Raw genomic sequence first — 20,360 nt, 5'->3', positions numbered from 1 at the left:
TGATGGTGTATTGTTAGTGGTACCCAGAAATTCTTGCTCAGTCAGCAAGCAAGTATTTATTATATCTACTAGGTTGTCACTAAGCTAAGTCCTTGAAGTACAAAGAAAGGCTCTGAGGATACAAAATGCAAAGAGTCCCTGCCCTTGAAAAGCAGACAGTCTAACAGAGAGACAACCTGCATACAAGATCTATAAAGATAAAAGAGAGATCAACCAAAGGAGGCACTGGCATTAATGGGAATTGGGAAAGATTTCTTGAAAAAGACTGGATTTGAGCTAAGAAGTAGAGAGCCAGGAAATGGAGATGAGGAGGAAGAGAATTAAAGACTAGTGTAACTAGATCCTATGAGGGGTGCATGGAAAGGGGCTGTAATGTATTTTTAAAAATTAGAACAGTAGGGAATGGGGAAGATGATGAAAGACTTCAAACTTAACAAAGAACTTAAAATCAATAAAGATTTAACCACCTACTGTGTGACAGGCACTATGCTAAGCACTGTGGAATACAAAGAGTCAAGCCATTCCCCAATTGATAAATAGGCAAGAGACATGAATAGGCAATTTTCAGATAAAGAAATCAAAAGAGTCAATATGCGCATGAGAAAGTGTTCTAAATATCTAATAATTAGAGAAATGCAAATGAAAACAACTCTGAGGTACCACCTCACACCTAACAGATTGGCTAAAATGAAAGAAGGGGAGTGTAATGAATGTTGGAGGGGATGTGGTAAAATTGGGACATTAATGCATTGCTGGTGGAGTTGTGAACTGATCCAACCATTCTGGATGGCAATTTGGAACTATGCCCAAAGAGCAATAAAAGAATGCCTGCCCTTTGATCCAGCCATAGCATTGCTGGGATTGTACCCCAAAGAGATCATAGATAAACAGATTTGCACAAAAATATTTATAGCTGCGCTCTATGTGGTGGCAAAAAACTGGAAAGCAAGGGTATGCCCTTCAGTTGGGGAATGGCTGAACAAATTGTGGTATATGTTGGTGATGGAATGCTATTTTGCTCAAAGGAATAATAAACTGGAGGAATTCCATGTGAACTGGAAAGACCTCCAGGAATTGATGCAGAGTGAAAGGACAGAGCCAGAAGAACATTGTACACAGAGACTGATACACTGTGGTAAAATAGAATGTAATGGACATCTGTACTAGCAGCAATGCAATGACCCAAGACAATTCTGAGGGAATTATGGAAAAGAACACTACCCACATTCAGAGGAAGAACTACAGGAGTGGAAACACAGAAGAAAAACAACTGCTTGAACACTTGGGTTGATGAGGACATGATTGGGGATGTGGATCCGAAAAAGACCACACCAATGGAAATTTGAGTTAGCTGGGGGGTGGAGGGAGTGGGGTTAAGGGGGTGAAGAATAAAGTAAAATCATGAATTATGTAACCATGGAAAATTTTTCTAAAAATAAAAAATTATTTAAAAAAAAAAAGACAGTTTCTGTCCTCAAGAAGTTTACAGTCTAATGGGGAGAAAGCATGTGTCTACAAAGAAAGCTATAAACAGGAAATAATTAACAGAGGAAAGCACTGGAATTGAGTCCAGCTATGGGAAACAGCCAGAGAAAATGCCTGGTGCCAAAGAGATAAAGTGTCTTGTTTGTGAAAAAGCCAGGACCTGATAGGCATCACTGGAATGTGTTGAATAGAACTGTAACTAGGTCAGGACTTCCCTTTTGGAAGATGACTTTGACAGCTGAGTAGAGGATGGACTGGAGAATGGAGAGAAGAGAATCAAAGAAACTAACCAGAAGACTAAGGCTCTCCACCCCCAAGTGAAATTAGAAAATCTAAAGCTAGAATTTGATTCGTCAAAACTTACCAAAACAGGGTTGTTTTGTGTTTTTTTTTCCTCAGTCAAAATGTAAATATGCAGGTAAGAGATAATATAGGAAAGAATGAAAAAAGAAAGCAGGTTTTGGTTAGGGAGAATTTGGAGATAATTTAAGGACCCTAGAGCCTGAAGGGACAGAAACAAGATGAAAAAGGAGGGCTGGAAGCCAAAGGCTGAGGCTAACAACATTTTGCATAAGTACAGTAATTCATTTTTTTTCCAACTGATTCACGGAAGGATACTTGCTAATTTAAGTAGTTATGAGTTCTTCTCCCAACCTCCAACCCAGTAGCAGATGATTCATTTGCTTAGGGCCAATTAGTGCACGCTCAGTTCCTCAGGTGACCTAGAGCAGGAAGGCAAGCTAGGCAGACCTAAGGACTTTAGTGGAGGAAGGGGTTCTGCCTGGTCTGTAGTCAGTCAGAGAAAATAAAAGGAAAGAGGGAATCTACTAGTTGTCAATATGTCACAATTTGTCTCATTTAATCTGGTGGGTATGTGTGTGTGCTCTCCTGTGTATGCGCGCGCTCTCGTAACAGGATTACCCCCACTCCCTAAGCACACTTTTGAGCAAATATATATACATGCAATATATATAATAGAGTATATATGTACATATATATTTATAAAATTTTCCTTCATCTCTATACATTCATAAAAGTTCATAAGGCTTAAAGTCCAGGAGTTTGTTCAGTTAAAGGATATCGAGTTGGTTTTGAATTTTACTTCAATAACTGTCCTGAAATCTTCAAACCCTTACAAAAAGCTGGGGATAGGGGTTGGGGGGGGGGCAGGGGGAGGGTTAGCAACAAACAAATATTTTTTTTTTCTCAAAGTTAGTGGTTTTCTTCCTAGAAGTGGTAGGGGGAAAGAGGAAGGACAGTGATTTAAATAAAGTTAGGCAAGCACACCTTAAGAACAAACTTTTTTGACTACCAGCAGGGGAGCTCTTCAGCATTTTTCCCCAGACCCATTCAAACAAAAGAAGCCCCAGTTCCCTCGCGTCCCCCACCCCACCCCCTCAGCCGGGCACCCTAAGGTCGCCTCAAGCCGCACCGCCCCCTCGCCCCGCCAGCCATACTTACTCCTCAAAGCCCCAATAAGCAGGGATCCGTCCTTAATGAGCTCTTTAATGAACTTATTGGTCCGTTCCAGCTCAATCTCGTGACACTGGAGACGCTCCCTGAAGTCTGGGCTATCCAAGTAGGAATCACTGAACTCCAGAGTGGGCAGCCCCATGGCACCGACGCGACGCCGGCGGCAGCTGCCTGGGACTCTACAGGGCAAATGGAAAATAAAGCCAGCCCGGGAATCCGACCCTGGAGAGACCGAGAACCGAAGCAGGAAGGCGAAGAGGAGGGCCGCGTCGCTCAGAGAAAGGTGCACAGAAAATGGGGGTCCCCTTTACCCCTGTCCACCTCCTCGGTACGCTTCTTTTCAGGAGTTACAGCGATCCCCCCCTGCTCAATCTCCTCCTGAGGACAAGGAAGGTGAAGTGCAGGCGGACTGCGAATGAGTGGGTCTGATTAGGTGGCTGTCATCTGGTTGCATTGTTGCTCAGGGGCATGAAGGGCTCCTCCGTCTCCAGGCTTCTTAGTTAAAACTGGAAAGTTTCTCAAGCGAAGGCGGCTGCAGCTGCTGCAGCTGCTGCTGCTGCTGCTGCTGCTGCTGCTGCTGCTGCTGCGGCCCCAGTGGCTGCTTGCAGACACTTCCGGCAGCTCCGCTCTCTCTCTCTCCCTCTCTCTCTTGACAATCTTTTGCTCTGTGAGCCCAGAAATGCTCCGCTGCAACTGTTCGGGCAGTGGAAACCCTCCCCCAAAACGGACACAAGCCCAGAGAGTGGTGCGAATTGTGTCTCTGGCTCACAGACCCTCCCCCTGACCGCTTCACTCTTACCCCACTCCACCCCGCCCCTTTTACCCCTTTACCCTCTTCACCCCCACCCACAAGCCACCCTTCTCCGCCACAGTATCCTTGCTCCAGCACACAAACACACCCTTTATTGCTCTCCTCCGGTCTGGCAGCATCTTTACTATTAACCCTCCCCCTCCTCACCGGCTCCAACCCACTGGTCTTATCTGCTGTGACTTATTACTATGAACCCCACAATCCCCTGCCATTCAAAAGCACCCAATTTCCCCATTTTACCTACATCCCTGAAGAGATTTATAACTAGAGAACACTTCAACATCCCGTAATGTTTGGGGCAAATTGTTAAGGGGAGTAGTAAAGTTAGAGAAGGCAAATTTAGACCTCATTAGTCCTTCCTTCACCCCTTTTTATTTTGCTATATGGATTTATTTAAATTCCAAGATAAAGTGATTTAATCTTTTTTTTAAAGAAAACTAACTCGCCCTATATGTTAAAAGAAAATCCTATAGATCTGAATGTTTTCTTCTCTCCTCAAAAACTATATAGTGGCTTTCTTTCTCTACCTCCTACTCCCCTCATTACCCCTCAATTCCAAGTCTAATCTCCAGCAAATCTCCCTTTGGTGAGAAGATTTTGTTAATATTTTTTCCAGAAAAAGACCCATTTGTTCAACTTTCAGACCTTAAAACAATCTTATTTACCTTCTCCCAACAGCTTTTTGGATTAAAAAATTACAAAATGAGAACAGAGTTCAAAAATAATAGTCAGCCCTCCATCATGGCTACTCCTGGTAGTTTGGATGGAAAGGATTCTTTCCTCTAGAAATACCTGCAAGGGGAAAAAAAAAAAAACCTGCTACTTAACATCAATCTCATACAGTCAGCCTATATGGTCTGAGAATTCAAACTTTTTTAAAAGGATCTGTTTTTAATTTATATGTTTGCATTGCTTTGTCCATGTGAACCATCTGTTAAAAGACTGTATTAGTCAGATCATGGGAAAAATTCCATTAAATTCCATTAAAATGCTTTACAATTTTTTCCCAATTAAAACAAACTTTGGGGACCTTCAGGATTTCTTTTGGTTTCAGATGATTTTTTAACAAAGGATTGACAAAAAGATAAGATAAAAATGGCTGAAATAAATATCTGATTTAAATCCATGTAGGGCGGGAAATAACAAAGTTAATGACCTTCTGTCTATAGCCTACCTCATTATTTCTAAACATATTATAAGCAAGATGGCCAGACACCAGAAGATACTTGAATTCTGAATATTTGGACTTTCTATGTCTTTTGATGAAATATTATGCTTTAATGTATTTAATGCCTTCATTCTTCATTCCCAGAGTATGTGCCACATGTTGAAGAGAGGCTGGCTCCTCTTCAGGCAGGGTGATTTTACATCTGTTCATAGCACAGCCACAAAGGAAAAATCAACTATGCCAAACAAATAGGTCCCTCTAAGCCTTTTCGAAGGGGCAGCCAAAAAAAATCATAAATCTAATGGCAGCTGTTCAGAAATGGAAACAGGATGAAATTTTCATAATATGTTGTAAACAGTACCTGTTGGTATGAAATGGGTTCTTTCCTGAGAGATAACTCTATAGGTATGGCTAAAAAAAGAGAAAGAATTCATTAAATTAATTTTTAATGACCAGGAATCAATTGTGGGTCTTTTTTTCTTACAACTCATATAATTTCTAATATGCTAAAATGATTTGTTTTACATCTTAGTTTACTGAATAAGGTGAGAGCTTGCATTAATAACATCCATCCTTTATTTTAGTCAACAATATTAATGAATCTCTGAAGTGGGGGGTGGGGAGTGGAGGTTTTCAATATATAGAGAAGAATAAGTGCTTCAGGCTTTAAGAAAATGTATAGAAGAGTAGAAACAAGGTACAAAGTATCTATATGCCAACTTCCCATTTCATAAGGAAAACTTTCTCTTTTAGTGCATACTTATATTTCAACTGTCTCAGTTTTTAGTTTCCTGTGTATGGTATTTCAATAGGAGACAGCTGGTGTCGTGGAAAAGCTCATTGGGCCAGAATCATGAGGTCTGGGTTTAAGCTCTGGCTTTGCTGCTAACTTTAGGTAAGTCATTCTCTGGGTCCAATTTCTTCATCTGTAAAATGAAGGGGTTGGATTATACGACTATTAAGCTCTCTTCTAGATTTAATATTTTGGCTTCCATTCTAACATTCAAATGTTAAAATGGATTGTTATTTGCAGGTGCTTTGGAGGTTTCTCCCCACCAACCAGACCCTTGATTTCATCAGGATAAAGAATACTCTACAGAAACTCCCTCTACCAATGGAGATCAGCAATTTATTTTTAATTTCCAGTCTTAGAGAGATTAAGTAATTTACCCAAAGTCTCTGAGGAGGTAAATGTCAGAGGCAGAATTTAAACACAATTTGTCCTGTCTTAGAAGCCCTATCCAGTAAGATGAGAGGCAGCCCATCTTCCTTAGTAGATTACTGGTGGCTTATTTCTATAGTTTCTACTTTAATTATAAGGGATGGTCAGGCTTCTTCTGTAGCATTAGTAATAGTGCAAATAGCTTTGATTTGGAGGAATGATGGTGTCATGGAAAAGAATACCATCTCTGAGAATATGAAGACGAAGATTTCAAATTCTTACTCTGCTGTTTACTACCTGTGTGATTCAGGGCAAGTAAAAGGGGCCTCCATTTCCCTAAAACCATGGTGATGAATCTGTGGTATGTGTGTGAGAGGGGGCACTCAGAGCCCTCTCTATGGGCACACATGCCATCACCCTAGGACAAAGTTCACCAGAGTTCATTACTAGAAAGCCAGAGGGGCTGGGATGCTCCCCTACTCCCCACCCCATAGGCATCTGAGGACATTTCTCACATCACCCTCCCCTCTAAAAGGGCCACCATCACTGCCTTAAGTCTTGGACTAGAAAACCCCTAAAGTCATTTTCAACTTTATATCTATGATAATATGAGTGGAAAGGCAGACTCTGCTACCTATTACATATATAATTTGGGGTCAAGTTAACAAACATTTATTAAGTGCTTATTATGTGCCAGGCACTGTGTTGAGGGCTAGGCATACAAATATAAGGAAATATAAAGGCAATCCTTCCTCTTAGGACTCTTACAGTGAAAGAACTGAAAAGGAATGGGACTTTGGAAATATATTGGATCATGAGATGGTAGCAAAGTTCAAAGAGTGAAGCAAGGTTGGTCTTCAAAATAGAAACTGCAGAAGAACTCACCAATGGGAGAAGGGGGCTTCAAGGGCAGAAGAAAAAGGAAGCTGAATCATGGTAGCAAGGTAAGCCATTAAATTTCTTAAATATAAATTTCTTCATGTATTAAATGAAAAGAATGAAATCGCATCTCTAAGGTTCCTTCCAACTCCAAATCTACAATGTAATTTACACAATTAATTGAGAGAAATGAGTAGCTTAATTTTCTTCTTTTTTAAAATAAACCCTTACTTTCTATCTTAGTAACAACTTTAAGACTGAAGAGCAAGAGCTAGACAAACAGGATTTAGTGACTTGCCTAGGGTCACATAGAATATGAACAATCTTTTTGTTGAAAGTTCTTTCAAATAAAAGCCTTTGCCTTCTTTCTTTTACTGCAAAGTATAAACAAAAAATAATTCCACCCACTCAAAAAACCATATCTAAATATTATGGTATCTTAGATCAGTTAACTTTACATATAAGATAGAGAAAATTGTCAATATATAGCTGACTAGCCAAGTAAGTAGTAAACAGAATTTTTAATTTTCATTCTTATTTTTGGAGGAAATATTGTTTTAATTATTTTTAAAAAGAAAAAAATCCAAAGAAACAATATAGATTAATAAATTAATGTGTTAGTAAGTCTACTTTAAAATGAGAATTAGCTAACATAATATCTTTATTGGTTGTATAGATGCTCATTACTTTAACCACAAAATATTCTAACATAATACTTCCTGGTGCTTTCAGAATGTAAGAATGAGATTGCTTAATCATTTGGGCAGGTTTAGGATGCAGGCACTGACAAACTGGGAAGGTCAAATTCAAGTCTGCCTAGTGAATATGATTTAAAATTGCTATTTAATGTTATCTTCCTCTGTCTTTCATTCCCAAGATATCTTTTCAGATAACATGGCCTCTGGAATACATAAATACAGTATAAAATAGAGAGCTGTGTGTACTCCTTGGTCTTCTCTATACTTGTACTGAGACTATATATATCTGTCTTATAGTTTGCAAGACCTGTCACTACCTGTATCCCTACCTAACCCCTCATGTTATCTTTTCTGAAAGAATGTTCCTTGAGGGCAAGATTTGGATAATTTTAATTGGACCTTGTACTTCTTTAGCATAACAGCACAAAACAGCACCCATACAACACAACAGTATTGCTCCCAAATGCCCAACATGTGATTGAAGGGAAAAAAAAAAAAGCAGAATACAAACAGGAGGTGACAAATGGTTTATTTTCAAAACTGCATAAAAAGAAATCTAAATTTCAAAGCACTGGACTTTCCAAGATAAATTTCAGGGAAGAGAAATATTACATGCAAAATTGATCCCATTGACATTTGCTGCTATTATCAAAATTCTAATTGTTCTAATTCTATTACCTCCCCATATAAACATGAATAATAAGACTTAAAGACACATCCAGTGATTTTTCCATAATTGTATATATATGTAGATGCATTTAGTAAATCTGATGGCACTTGTTAGAACAGTAAGAAACATGAATATTTTTGCAGTACCTTTTCACAAGAGTACTCTTTAATTTAGGAACAATCCTATAAGTAGAAAAAGAAAAGAAAAATAATTCATTAAGTAAATTGCAATGAACAAGATGTAGTATGGTAATTTACCAATCTAAATTCTTTTCTTTGATTTTTCCTCTTTTTTTTTTAAGGCACTCATTCTCTAAGAATCAAGAACTCAAATAGAAATATATCTTCTTTTTGTCATCACTTGGCAAATCAATCTGTCAATAACATTCACTGACCACCCTGTATGTAGTTTACTGTACATGCCTCCATGCATGTAGGGTATTTACAATCTCTCTTCTATCTAGTGGCATTGATCTGGTTATGTGTATCCGTTGATGGAAAATTTTTAAGCAGTTCCCTAATGCTTACCATATAAAGTTCAAGCTCCTATGCCTGGTATTCAAGACGCTTCATGATATTACCTCCTACCTACTACTACATGCTCTGACTAAACTGCTCTGAATGTACCCCATGCTTTCCCACCTTTTATTCATACCTCTTCTTTATGTTCAGTAAGGTCTTCCTTCCCTTGTTCTTTAAAGATCAATTCAAATGATAACTTCCTCCATGAACCTTACTACTTATCCATCATGTAGCCCTTTGTTTTGTGTTTCTCCCTTCATATGTGTATAATATAATACTATATACTGTATGATAGAAGGGGCAAGGGAATCCCTTGATCTGCTTGGCTAGGAAGGATACCTCCCAGGGAGATCAGTGAGTATATATTAATGGCATATAATTTGGCCAGATGAGTCTGAAATAGGACCTTAATCTTCTTTTTTTGTTTCTTCCCTGAGCATGGGTCTGAGCCCAGCAAAGAGGCTGCTTCTATCCTTGGCGAATGCCTCTTGAGTTATAGAGATCAAGAATTTCTGGATTGGGTGCAGGCTTCCTAGCTGGAAATAAAAGATATTCTGTAATACTTTCTAAGAAAAGAGCACCACCACCAGGTTGAAATTGAAAGAATTAAGAATTCCCAAGCCATAACCTGGCTGGCTCTGAAATCCAAATTGTCAAATAGACAAGTGTGAAGTGAACGTGAAAATATCTATTTTTAAGCTCCACAAAGCTATCTTATCTCCCTGGAGAGTATAATAGGTGTGATGGGTTATTGTTTTATGTTTTAAGTATTTCTTAATGTATGCTTCTTAGTCTTTTTTAAGCATTGCTGTTTTTGTGTTTTGTTTTTTTTTGTTGTTGTTGGAGGAAATAAATAGCTGTCCTAGATTTGAAATCTGCTTTTTAAAATCAGAAAATTTTGTGAAAGATATCTCATTATTCCTTTTTGGAATAATAACCCTAGATGTAAGGCATACCTAAACTTAATTTTAAAGATTTACTCTAAATTCTACTCCAGAATAAGGGCACAATATAGTAGCCAAATGGTAAAATTCCTGACTTTCCTCTTTGGAGTCAGGCTTCTCCCAGGATGAATTTGAGCTCCATATAAATGCAGAACCAGTGCCCCACCCTCACCCCAGGCTACAGGGTGAGAAGAGTTATCTGTATTTGTTTTCATTTCTCCCACTAGATAAATGATGGTGTGTTACCCAAATTTTCTCTTCTCCTGCCCATAAACTATTTCAGTGCTTTACACATGAGGTACTTAATAAACTTTTGCAGAATGAATTATGCATAACATACTACTACTTACAACTCTTTTTTTAAAAACCCTTACCTTCTGTCTTAGAACTGATACTAAATATTGGTTCCTAGGCAGAAAAGTAGAAGGGCTAGGCATTGAAGATTAAGTGATTTATCCAGGGTCACACAAGTAGGAAGTGCCTAAGGCCAAATATAATCCTAGGCTCTTCCTTCCATCTCCAGGCCTGACTACCTATCTACTGAGCAACCTAGCTGCCCCTACTTAAAGCTCTTTTTTTATTGTTGTTACCATTTTTAAATATATAATATAATATGTAACATAATAATAATATAATACACGATTTCTTATAAATATGAAGAGAAACAAATTCTCACATTAGCTATGTCCAAAAATCTGTCTCATTCTTTTTTTTCTCCTACTTCTCCCTCCCCAAGAAGGCAAAATTTAATATAGGTCGTATATATATTATTGTAGAATACATATTGCCCTGTTCATAATGTTGTTAAACAAGGTACATATTGCCCACACTATAGAAAAATTCATGAAGGAAATAAAGTGAAGGAAAGTATGTTCCAATCTGCATTCAGACTCCATCTGTTCCTTCTATGGAGGTAGAGATACTTTTTCACTAGAGTCCCCTAGAGTCGTTCTGGATCCTTGCCTTGTTAATAATAGTCAAATCTTCACAGTTGATCATCCTACATTATTGTCATTAATATATTCTGCATCACTTCATTTAAGTCTTTCCAAGTTTTTTTTTTAATGATCATCGTGTTTGTCATTTCTTAAGGCCCAATAGTATTCCTTTACAATCATATAACATAACTTGTTCAGCCATTCATCAATTGAATATTCCTTCAGTTTCACACTTCTTTGCCACTACAAAAAAGAGCTGCAAAAAAGAGCTGATAGAAATATTTTAGAACATACAGTTCCTTTTCCTTTCCTTGATCACCTTAGAAAATAAACCTAATAGTGGTATTCCTGGGTCAAAAGGTGTATACAGATTTATAATTCTTTTAGTATAATTCCAGATTGTTATCCAGAATGGTTGAGTCAGTTCACAGTTCCACTAACAATGGATTGGTGTTCCTATTTGTCCACATCCCTTCTAGCATTTGTCATTTTGCCCTTTTATCATTTTAGCCAATCTGACAGGTGTGAGATGATATCTCAGAGTTATTTTGATTTGCATTTCTCTAATCAATAATGATTTAGAGCATTTTTCATATAGTTACATATAGCTTTTTTCTTTAAAAATTGTCTGTTCATATATTTTTGTTATGGGGGACTTGAGGTGAACCCTCTGGGTTCTAGAAAGGTATCCTTTGCGAGAATGTAAGACTCTGAAACTTAGCTTAAAAATAAAAAGAGAAATTTATTAATTTAGAAGATAATGTTAAATCCAGGCCAGGAGGACAGCATAGGTGGAAAACTGCCTCCCAGATGACATTAATTCTGGGGTCTTTTATGCTCTTTACAACAATGAAGATGTGACCCCATACCCTGGTGAAGACATGACTCTAGAATGCTATGCACTGAGGCACAGGAGGTGGTGGTGGGGGGGGTGGTCATCTGAACAGGGTCTGCCTGAACACATAGGGGATGACCCTCATAGCTTAAGGGACATGACCAAGAGATGTCTTAGATACAACCATATGGTATCAAGGCATAGCCTGGAGGTGTATCTCTGTCCATCTCAAATCTAAAGGGCAATGCAAGGAGAATATTCTTCTCAGGGTCTTATCAGGAGACACAAGAATGTAAGGGATCAAAGGAATTTCCTGTTTACAGTTTAGCCTAAAATACTTCTATAATTTGGGGTACAATGCCCATGCCATCTTGACCATTCATCAATGGGTCATATTCTTATATATTTGAAAAAATTCACTATATATTTTAGATATGAGGCATCTAATCAAGAAACTTTCTATGAAGTTCCTCCCCCAACTTATTTCTTTCCTTCTAATTTTGGTTACATTAATTTTATTTGTACATAAACTTTTCAAATTAATGTAATCAAAATCATCAGTTTTACATTTCATGATGCATTCTATTTCTTGTTTATAAATTCTTCTACCCATAAATCTGACATACTCCCTGTTCTTCTAATTTGCTTATAATATCTCCCATTATACCTAGTTCATGTATTTGTGTTGATCTTACTTTGGTAAATGGTATAAGATATCTAATTTCTGCCAAACTGCTTTTCAGTTTTCCTAACAATTTTTACCAGATAGTTAATTCTTATTCCAAAAACTTGGATCTTTCCCTTTGTCAAACACAAGGTTATTATTATCTATTATGACTATTTGTTGTAGGTCTATTCTGTTCCACTGATTTACTTTTCTGTTTCTTAGCTAGGACCAGATAGTCTTGATAATTACTGCTTTAAAATATAGTTTGAAATCTGGTACTGCTAGACCTCATTCCTTTATATTTGTTTTCACTATTTCTTGTGATATTCTGGACCTTTTCTTTCTCCAAATGAATTGTTATTATTTTTCTAATTCAATAAAATATTTTTTAGTAATTTAATTGGAATGGCAGTAAATAAGTAGATTAGTTGAGTCAGGATTGCATTTTAATTATACTGGTTCTGTCCACCCATGAGTAATTACTATTTCTCCAATTATTTAAATCAGTATTTGAATAAAAATATTTTTAATTATGTTCATATAGTATCTAGATTTGTTTTGGAAGATATATTTCTACATTTTATTCTATCTGTGGCTAATTTAAATGATAAATCTCTTAGTATCTCTTCTTGCAAGATTTTATTAATGATGTGTAGAAATAATGATTTATTCTGCTACTTTGCTAAAATTGATATTCAATTGATTTTTAGTTGAATCTCTAGGATTTTCTTTATATCATCATATCATCTTCAAAAAGAGTTAGTTTTATTACCTTTTTGCCCCTCCTGATACCTTAAATTTATTTTTCTTCTCTTATTGCTATTGCTAGCATTTCTAGGACATTCTTATTTTACTCCTGTTCTTATAGGAAAGACTTCTAACATCCCTATTACAAATAAGGTTTGTTGATGATTTAAAATATCTACATATTATTCTAAGGAAAAAATTCATTTATACCTATGCTTTCAAGTGTTTTTAATAGGAATGAGTGTTTTATTTTGTCAAAAGCTTTTTTTCTCCCCTTATAACACAATATTTTGATTTTGTTACCTTTTTGCTGATGTAATCAATTATGGTAATAGTTTTCCTTATATTAAACCATCTCTGTATAATCCTGTTTGGCCATAATGTATATAATCTTTGTAATATATTGCTTTATTCTCCTGGCTAATATTTTATTTAGAATTTTTGCATCTATATTCATTAATGAAATTAGCCTATAATTTCCTTTTTTTATTTTTGCTCTTCCTGGTTTAGGTATCAGCACCATATTTGTTTCATGAAAGGAATTTGACAGGATTCTTTCTTTACCAATTGTTCTAAATAATTTATTTGATATTGGAATTAGATGATTTTTAAATTTTTGAGAAAATTCACTTATAAATTCATCTGCTCCCAATGCTTTTTTCTTAAGAATTTCTTTTATAGGGGCAACTAGGTAGCTCAGTGGATTGAGAGTCAGTCCTAGAGACGGGAGGTCCTAGGTTCAAATCTGGCCTCAGACACTTCCCAGCTATGTGACCCTGGGCAAGTCACTTGACCCCATTGCCCACCATTACCACTCTTCCACCTATGAGCCAATACACAGAAGTTAAGGGTTTAAAAAAAAAGAATTTCTTTTATATCCTGTTCAATTTTTTCCAATAGAGATTTATTTAAATATTCTATTTATTCCTCTATAAGTCTAGACAATTTATATTTTTATAAGTATTCATCCATTTTACTTAAATTGTTAAATTTTTTGGCATTCAATTGAGAAAAATAACTCCTAGTAATTGCTTTGATTTCATCTTCATTAGTGGTAAAGTCACCTTTTTAATTTGATGCTGGTGATTTGTTTTTCTTCTTTTTTAAAAAAAAATCATACAATGGTTTATATATTTTGTTGGGTTTTTCATAAGAACAACTCAGATTTATTTAGTAATTCAATGGTTTTTCTTACATTCAGTTTTGTTCATTTCACCTTTGTTAGAATTTCCAATTTAGCATTTAATTGGGAATTTTTAATTTGTTCTTTTTTCTAATTTTTTAAAATTGTATATTAAATTCATTGATTTATTCTTTCTCTATTTTAAATATATATATGCATATATATATACATATATAAGCTTTTAGAGAGAGATAAATTTTCCTCTAATTACTGCTTTTTCTGTATCCCATAAATTTTGGTCTGTTTTCTCATTATCATTTTCTTTAATAAAGATTGTTTCTGTGACTTGTTCTTTAACCCACTCATTCTTTAAGATTAAGTTATTTAACCTCTAATTTTTATTCTGCAATTCCATGGCCCTTTATTAAATATAATTGTTACTACATTGTAATCTGAAAATGAGGTATTTAATAGTTCTACTTTTTTGCATTTAATTATAAAATGTTTGCATCTTAATATATTGTCAACTTTTGTCAAAGAACCTTTATTGATAAAAAAGGTATATTCTTTCCTATCTTGTACAATTCTCTCCAGATATCTATCATATCTAGCTTATCTAAGATTTTATCTCTTTACCTTCTTACTTACTTTTTTTTGTGGTTAGATTTATTCATTCTGAGAGAGGAAGGTTTAAATTCCCCAACTATTATAGTTTTGTTATCCATTTCCACCTCTAGCTCCTTTAGCTTTTCTTTGAAAAATCTAGGTAGTATAACAATTGACATTTATATCTTTAATATTGATAATGCTTCATTATCTATGGTACCTTTGAACATAATATAGTGTTTTTGTTTAACTTTTCACTAGACTTTTTTCAGCTTTAACCTTGTCCTAACAATGAAGTTTTCAAATGGAAACCTCCTCTCAAATTTCTAATTCACTGATGCCATCTATTTAACAAATTCTTATTGAATTCCTACTAACTCTGCTAGACTGTAAAGTCCAGGAGAGTCTTAATTATCTTTGTAATTAGGCATTTAATAATGAGTGCTTCCTCAACTTTTCATTGATCCCTTGGTCCCTGAGACTGTAGTTATACTGAAGATCATTGGCAATTAAGCAAGAAAGAACCACCTTCTCAGTAGGCTATAAGTAGAAAAGGTACAGTGTTCCTCCAAGAATGATGATTGAGATGCTACCAGCCTCTCTCCCTTGCACTTCCAGTAAGGAGTTGGAGGGAATTTATTTCTTACCCATCCAGAAACAATGACGGTTACATGAACATGGAATTGAAAACAGACCTTGTGTACGGTGAGCCTGCATCCTGGCTGCCTTCTTCAGCTATTGTTTCTGACCTAAGCTCAGCAAATAATCCTGAGAAATGAATATTTCCAGCCTTGGTGGTTATCTTGTGAGTTCAAAAGTTCCTGAATTGGAGCCAGCTATCCAACAAAAAATAATTCTATCAATTAAACTGCTTCTTGGAGAAGATAGTCACTGATAGGACAATCCTAAATCTGAATAAATGAAATAGCCATGCTTTTAGTTAAGGTCCAGAAGATCTGGACCAGACAGTGCAGATCTAGAATGAATGTAAAATATCTGTTTAGCACTTGCATAAAATTATTATCATTTCACAGGAGGATATATGCATAATGTTGTTGTTTTATACCTTAAACATTTGTTAATATGAACTTTTGAGTCTTTTGTTTTAAACATATCTTTGATAGTGAAAGAAATAAATCATTTGAAGTACTGTTCTTAAGAAGGACATGGAGAAGCTGGTGAGTGTCCAGAAAAGGGCAACCAGAGTAGTGAAGGGCCTTGAGTATATGTCACACATATGAAGATCACTTGAAGGAATGGAGCATGTTTAGCCTGGAGAAGAGAAAACTTAGAGAGTCATGATAGTAGTCTTCAAGTATCTGAAGAACTATCACATAGAGGAGGAATTAGATTTATTCTGATGGAGCCCAGAAGGCAGAACAGGGACCAAGGGTGGAAATTGCAAAGAGGCCAATTTATGCTAGATATCAGGGAAAATGCCTAACAGCTAGAGAACTCAGAAGAGAAAACAGGGACTTCATTAAGTGATATAATGATGTTGTTGATGGTCTTCAAGCTCAGGCTGGATTATGTTATAGTAGGGATTCTTTTTGAACTGGTTGAACTACATGGCTGCTGATATCCTATCCAGATGTCAAATTCTGTGATTCTATGAAAATGACTGATGTCAGTGTTCCTTTTTCATCATACCTTACCTTAATTTGAATGGCAATGAAAGAGGGTTTGGGAGCAGGTTTCACTTTGTTGTCCATCCTTTTTCTATGGGCTTAGGGGAACAGAGTTCAGAGTTTTGGGGGACAATCCCTGTTTTGTTCTCTCCTCATCAATCCATTCTCCACAGCTGCCAAAATGATTTTCCTAAAACATTGCTCTGAGCAACAGACATTATTATCCAGACATCTGTTAGAGTTCTCTTTGCCAAAAGCAGAGCAGTGAATAATGTCTTGACTTGCCTTAGGGATAATTTCATCCCTCAAAAGGTTAAGGAGCCAATAGGAGGAAATTCTATTCTGGATCTGGTTCTCACTAATAGAGAAGAAATGATCAGAACCCTGGGTGGAATGAGACTAGACAACTACTTCAACTCTCAAATTCTATGATTCTGTGAGAAGTGAAAATTCCTTTTAAAGTATATCATAGGGGGCAGGTAGGTTGCTCAGTGGATTGACAGCCAGGCCTGTAGATGGAAAGTCTTGAGTAAGAGATGCTTCCTCATTGTGTGAGTGAGCAAGTCACTTAATCGCCATTGCCTAGCTCATACCACTCTTCTGCCTTGGAGTCAATACATAGTATTATGTCATTTGAAATGGTTGTAATGTCTTCCAGGGATCTCTGCTACAACTTCTCCTGACAACTCCCACTTCCTTTGTGGGAGGTGTCAGGGAAAGTATAAATGGAGAAAGTTTGGCACCTTTTCGTTCTCTAGACCTTGGAAGCTCTGCTCTCTGGAGCCCGGAGGCTCTCAGATCCTGAACTCTCTCTCTTAGTGCCTTTTTCCCTTTCTTCCTACCTTCTAGTTTTCCCTAGACCTTCCCTTTCCTAATCTAAATAAAAACTAGCTAGTCAAAACCCTGAAGTTGCTCTCTGATCATTTATTTGAGGTTCTGAAGGGCTCCGATCACAATTTCCCCCTGCTGGGGCTGGGACCACTACCCTTCTTTCCCTTCCTCTACCTTCCTCTCTCCTTTCTCCCATTCCTCCAATCCTCCTACCTTCCTCACTTTTACCCCACACACAGTATTGATTTTGAGCCATAAGGTAAAGACTTAAAAACAATAATGTATATGATAAAGAAGGAAGAGGAAATATGAGCACAGTCTTATTTGCAGCCTAGATTTTTAGAAACCCCATTTCAAAGGACTTGGAAGAAAGATTGGCAGGATCCTATTGACTAAAATTCTCCAGGGAAAAGTCAGCCCAGAGGGACAGGAAATGCCCAAGGACAAAATTCTAAGGTACAAGCCATACACTTGGCTAAAAAAACAAACAAAAAACAAAAAACAAAAAAAAACATATAAGATGCACAAAGAGAGAAAAAGCATTCTAGTGCACTGAAAGCTCACAAATTCAAAAAAGAAGGAAAATCTGATTTACCTGAAGAGATAGATTAGATATAAATATGTATGGAATTCATCAACCAATTTCAATTTTAAAAAGAAGTGAAGCCTGGTAACAGAAAAACCTGAGGCTATTTGAGAGAAGTAAAGAACAATAAAAGTTTGTTGGTAGTGATTGCTATATGGCAAAGATATTTTATGTTATCAGTTACATATAATAACAAGTTTCCACATAAGTTTTCCAAAGTGATATGATCTAAATTGTCTCGTTCCCTCTCTTTCATTCCCCCTCTTGGAGCTAGCAAAAAATTCAATCTGGGTTATACATGTATTATCATGCAAAACATATTTCCATATTGTTCATTTTTGTAAGAGAATAATCATATAAAACCAAAACCTCAAAACATAAACCCAAATAAACAATTGAAAAATCATATGCTTTCATCTGTATTCTGACTATAACAGTTCTTTCTCTGAAGGTGAATAGCATTCTTTGTCATAAGTACTTCAGAAGTGTCCTGGATCATTGTATTGCTAAGAGTAGCTAAACCTATCATAGTTGATTATTGGTGGTTGCTATGAGGAAAGAAAAAGAGGATGAAAGATGGACTGAAACCTTTGTTTCTTTGCTGAGAGTGTATGGGACAATGATAACTAAAAACAAAGATGTCAGAGTTGCTTATTTAGTACATACTTAGCTTCTGTTTTCCTCTACAAGGAGAATGACCTCTGACTGGAAAGGACAGATCAAAAATAACTCTTGTCTAGCCACGGGACTTTGATGATTCTGGATGAGAGAGTGAGACTTGAGAACTGCAACTCTACTTCATTTAAATCTAATTCATGAGCAAGTCAAGACATTACCCTGAGATGTCATGGATACTCTCTGAAGCAGGATGAACAACAGAAATCTTGAAATGGATGACCTGTAGACATCTGAAACTTAACATGTCGAGATCAGAACTCATTATCTTTGCCCCCAGATCCTTCTCTCTATTATTGTCAATATCTCTACCATCTCCTAGTCACCCAAATTTGTAAGTTTGGTATTACTCTCCACTTGCAATTTTCATTCACCCCACAACCCCACAACAAACTGTTGCCATGATTGTCATTTCTGCCTTCAAAATCTGTCTTAATTCTGGGCTTCTCTCTCCCTTATTACAGCCTCCAACCTGGAATAGACCTCATCTTGGACTTAGACTATTACAATAGTCTTCTGGCTGGCATGCCTCCCTCAAGTCTTTCCCTACTCTAGTTCATCCTCCACTCAGATGTCAAAGTGATCTTAAAGAATAGTGTGTGGGGGCAGCTGGATAGCTCAGTGGAGTGAGAGTCAGGCCTAGAGACAGGAGGTCCTAGGTTCAAACCCGGCCTCAGCCACTTCCCAGCTGTGTGACCCTGGGCAAGTCACTTGACCCCCATTGCCCACCCTTACCAATCTTCCACCTATGAGACAATGCACCGAAGTACAAAGGTTTAAAAAAAAAAAAAGAATAGTGTATGTTTGGAATTCAGGGAGGTGCCATTTAAAAGTATCTTACAAACTTTCTGTGGACACGTGGGGACTTTGAGACTACATTCCCCGAGATCCAATGGGTTTCCGGTTTCCTGTTTTGGACGTGGAGACGTCAGGCATCCCCACGTATAGGGCAGCTTAAATTCGGAGGTGGGGCTTGAGACTCTCTTTCTTGGCTACATAGGGAGGGCTGCCAGGAGACACCTCTTTGTTACCTGTTACCTGAGCAGGCTCCTGGGGGACAGAGAGGAGTAGTAGGGAAGGTATGGAAGAAAATGGCAGAGGTGCCAGAGATTTCTTACAGACGCTTGGTCAATTTACCTCTATCAGCAATGGCTTTTATTAAAATACTATTTTCCCTTTTAATATCTGCCTTTATCATTATTAATCATAACAATAGGTAAGTGGATCAAAGGTAATACCAGTAGATGAATATCCTTTCTTGATCAGATTTACATTCAATTAGATGGTCTTTAAGACCCCTTCCAATTAAATTCAAATCAAGTCAATGTTTATTCATTAGGAACCTACTATTACTGAACAAGGAGAAGATACAAAAGATATGGGGGGGGGAGTCAGACTTTATTAATATTTTAAAAAGTGACTAAGAACATCAATAAAAACTGACCTATATTTCTTCTCTTTCATTTATATTAAATGTTTATGAGAGTCATCTATATATGAATCACTGGCATCCTCGATGAGGGCATTAGTAGGGAACAAGCAGGTTTTCACAAATGATATTCCACAGTGTATCACATCTTCACTACAATTAATTGAATTGTTTAGGGAGCATAAGATCATAAGATCTTCTGTGCTTGCTATTTGTTCATTAGGAGGAAAAACTGATTTAGTAGAACAAAACATTGCCTTAGAGACTCTAACAGCAAGATTTTTCAAAATAAATAATAGCAAAAATTATTTTTTTTGTAACCCTCAGGTAATAAACATTAGATGAGGAATAAATCAGGGAGAGGTATGTTCACCAAAAGTATTTGTTACTGTGATAGAGACGCTCAAGAAGAATCCAGGCTGAAGAAAGGTACCCAATGGATGTTGTTCCCTAAGATTCCACTGTCTGTGGGGCATCTTATGCT

The 20,360-nt window shown here is 36.7% G+C and overlaps 1 protein-coding gene across 1 annotated transcript in view; it reads right to left on the bottom strand.

Annotated features, from left to right (window-relative positions):
• ARHGAP42 (Rho GTPase activating protein 42) overlaps window positions 1-3,100 on the bottom strand; it is a 408,927-nt gene extending 405,827 nt beyond the window's left edge. The window contains exon 1 of the mRNA XM_044668392.1: window positions 2,947-3,100. Coding sequence (XP_044524327.1) covers window positions 2,947-3,100 — 154 coding nt within the window. The remainder of the gene's footprint in view (window positions 1-2,946) is intronic.
• Between the last annotated feature and the right edge of the window lie 17,260 nt (window positions 3,101-20,360).

This window comes from Gracilinanus agilis, chromosome 3 (genome assembly GCF_016433145.1).
Source record: "Gracilinanus agilis isolate LMUSP501 chromosome 3, AgileGrace, whole genome shotgun sequence".
Classification (NCBI taxonomy): Eukaryota; Metazoa; Chordata; class Mammalia; order Didelphimorphia; family Didelphidae; genus Gracilinanus; species Gracilinanus agilis.
The sequence above is the reverse complement of the archived record's forward strand: the minus strand, read 5'-3'. Positions and strand labels throughout refer to the sequence as shown.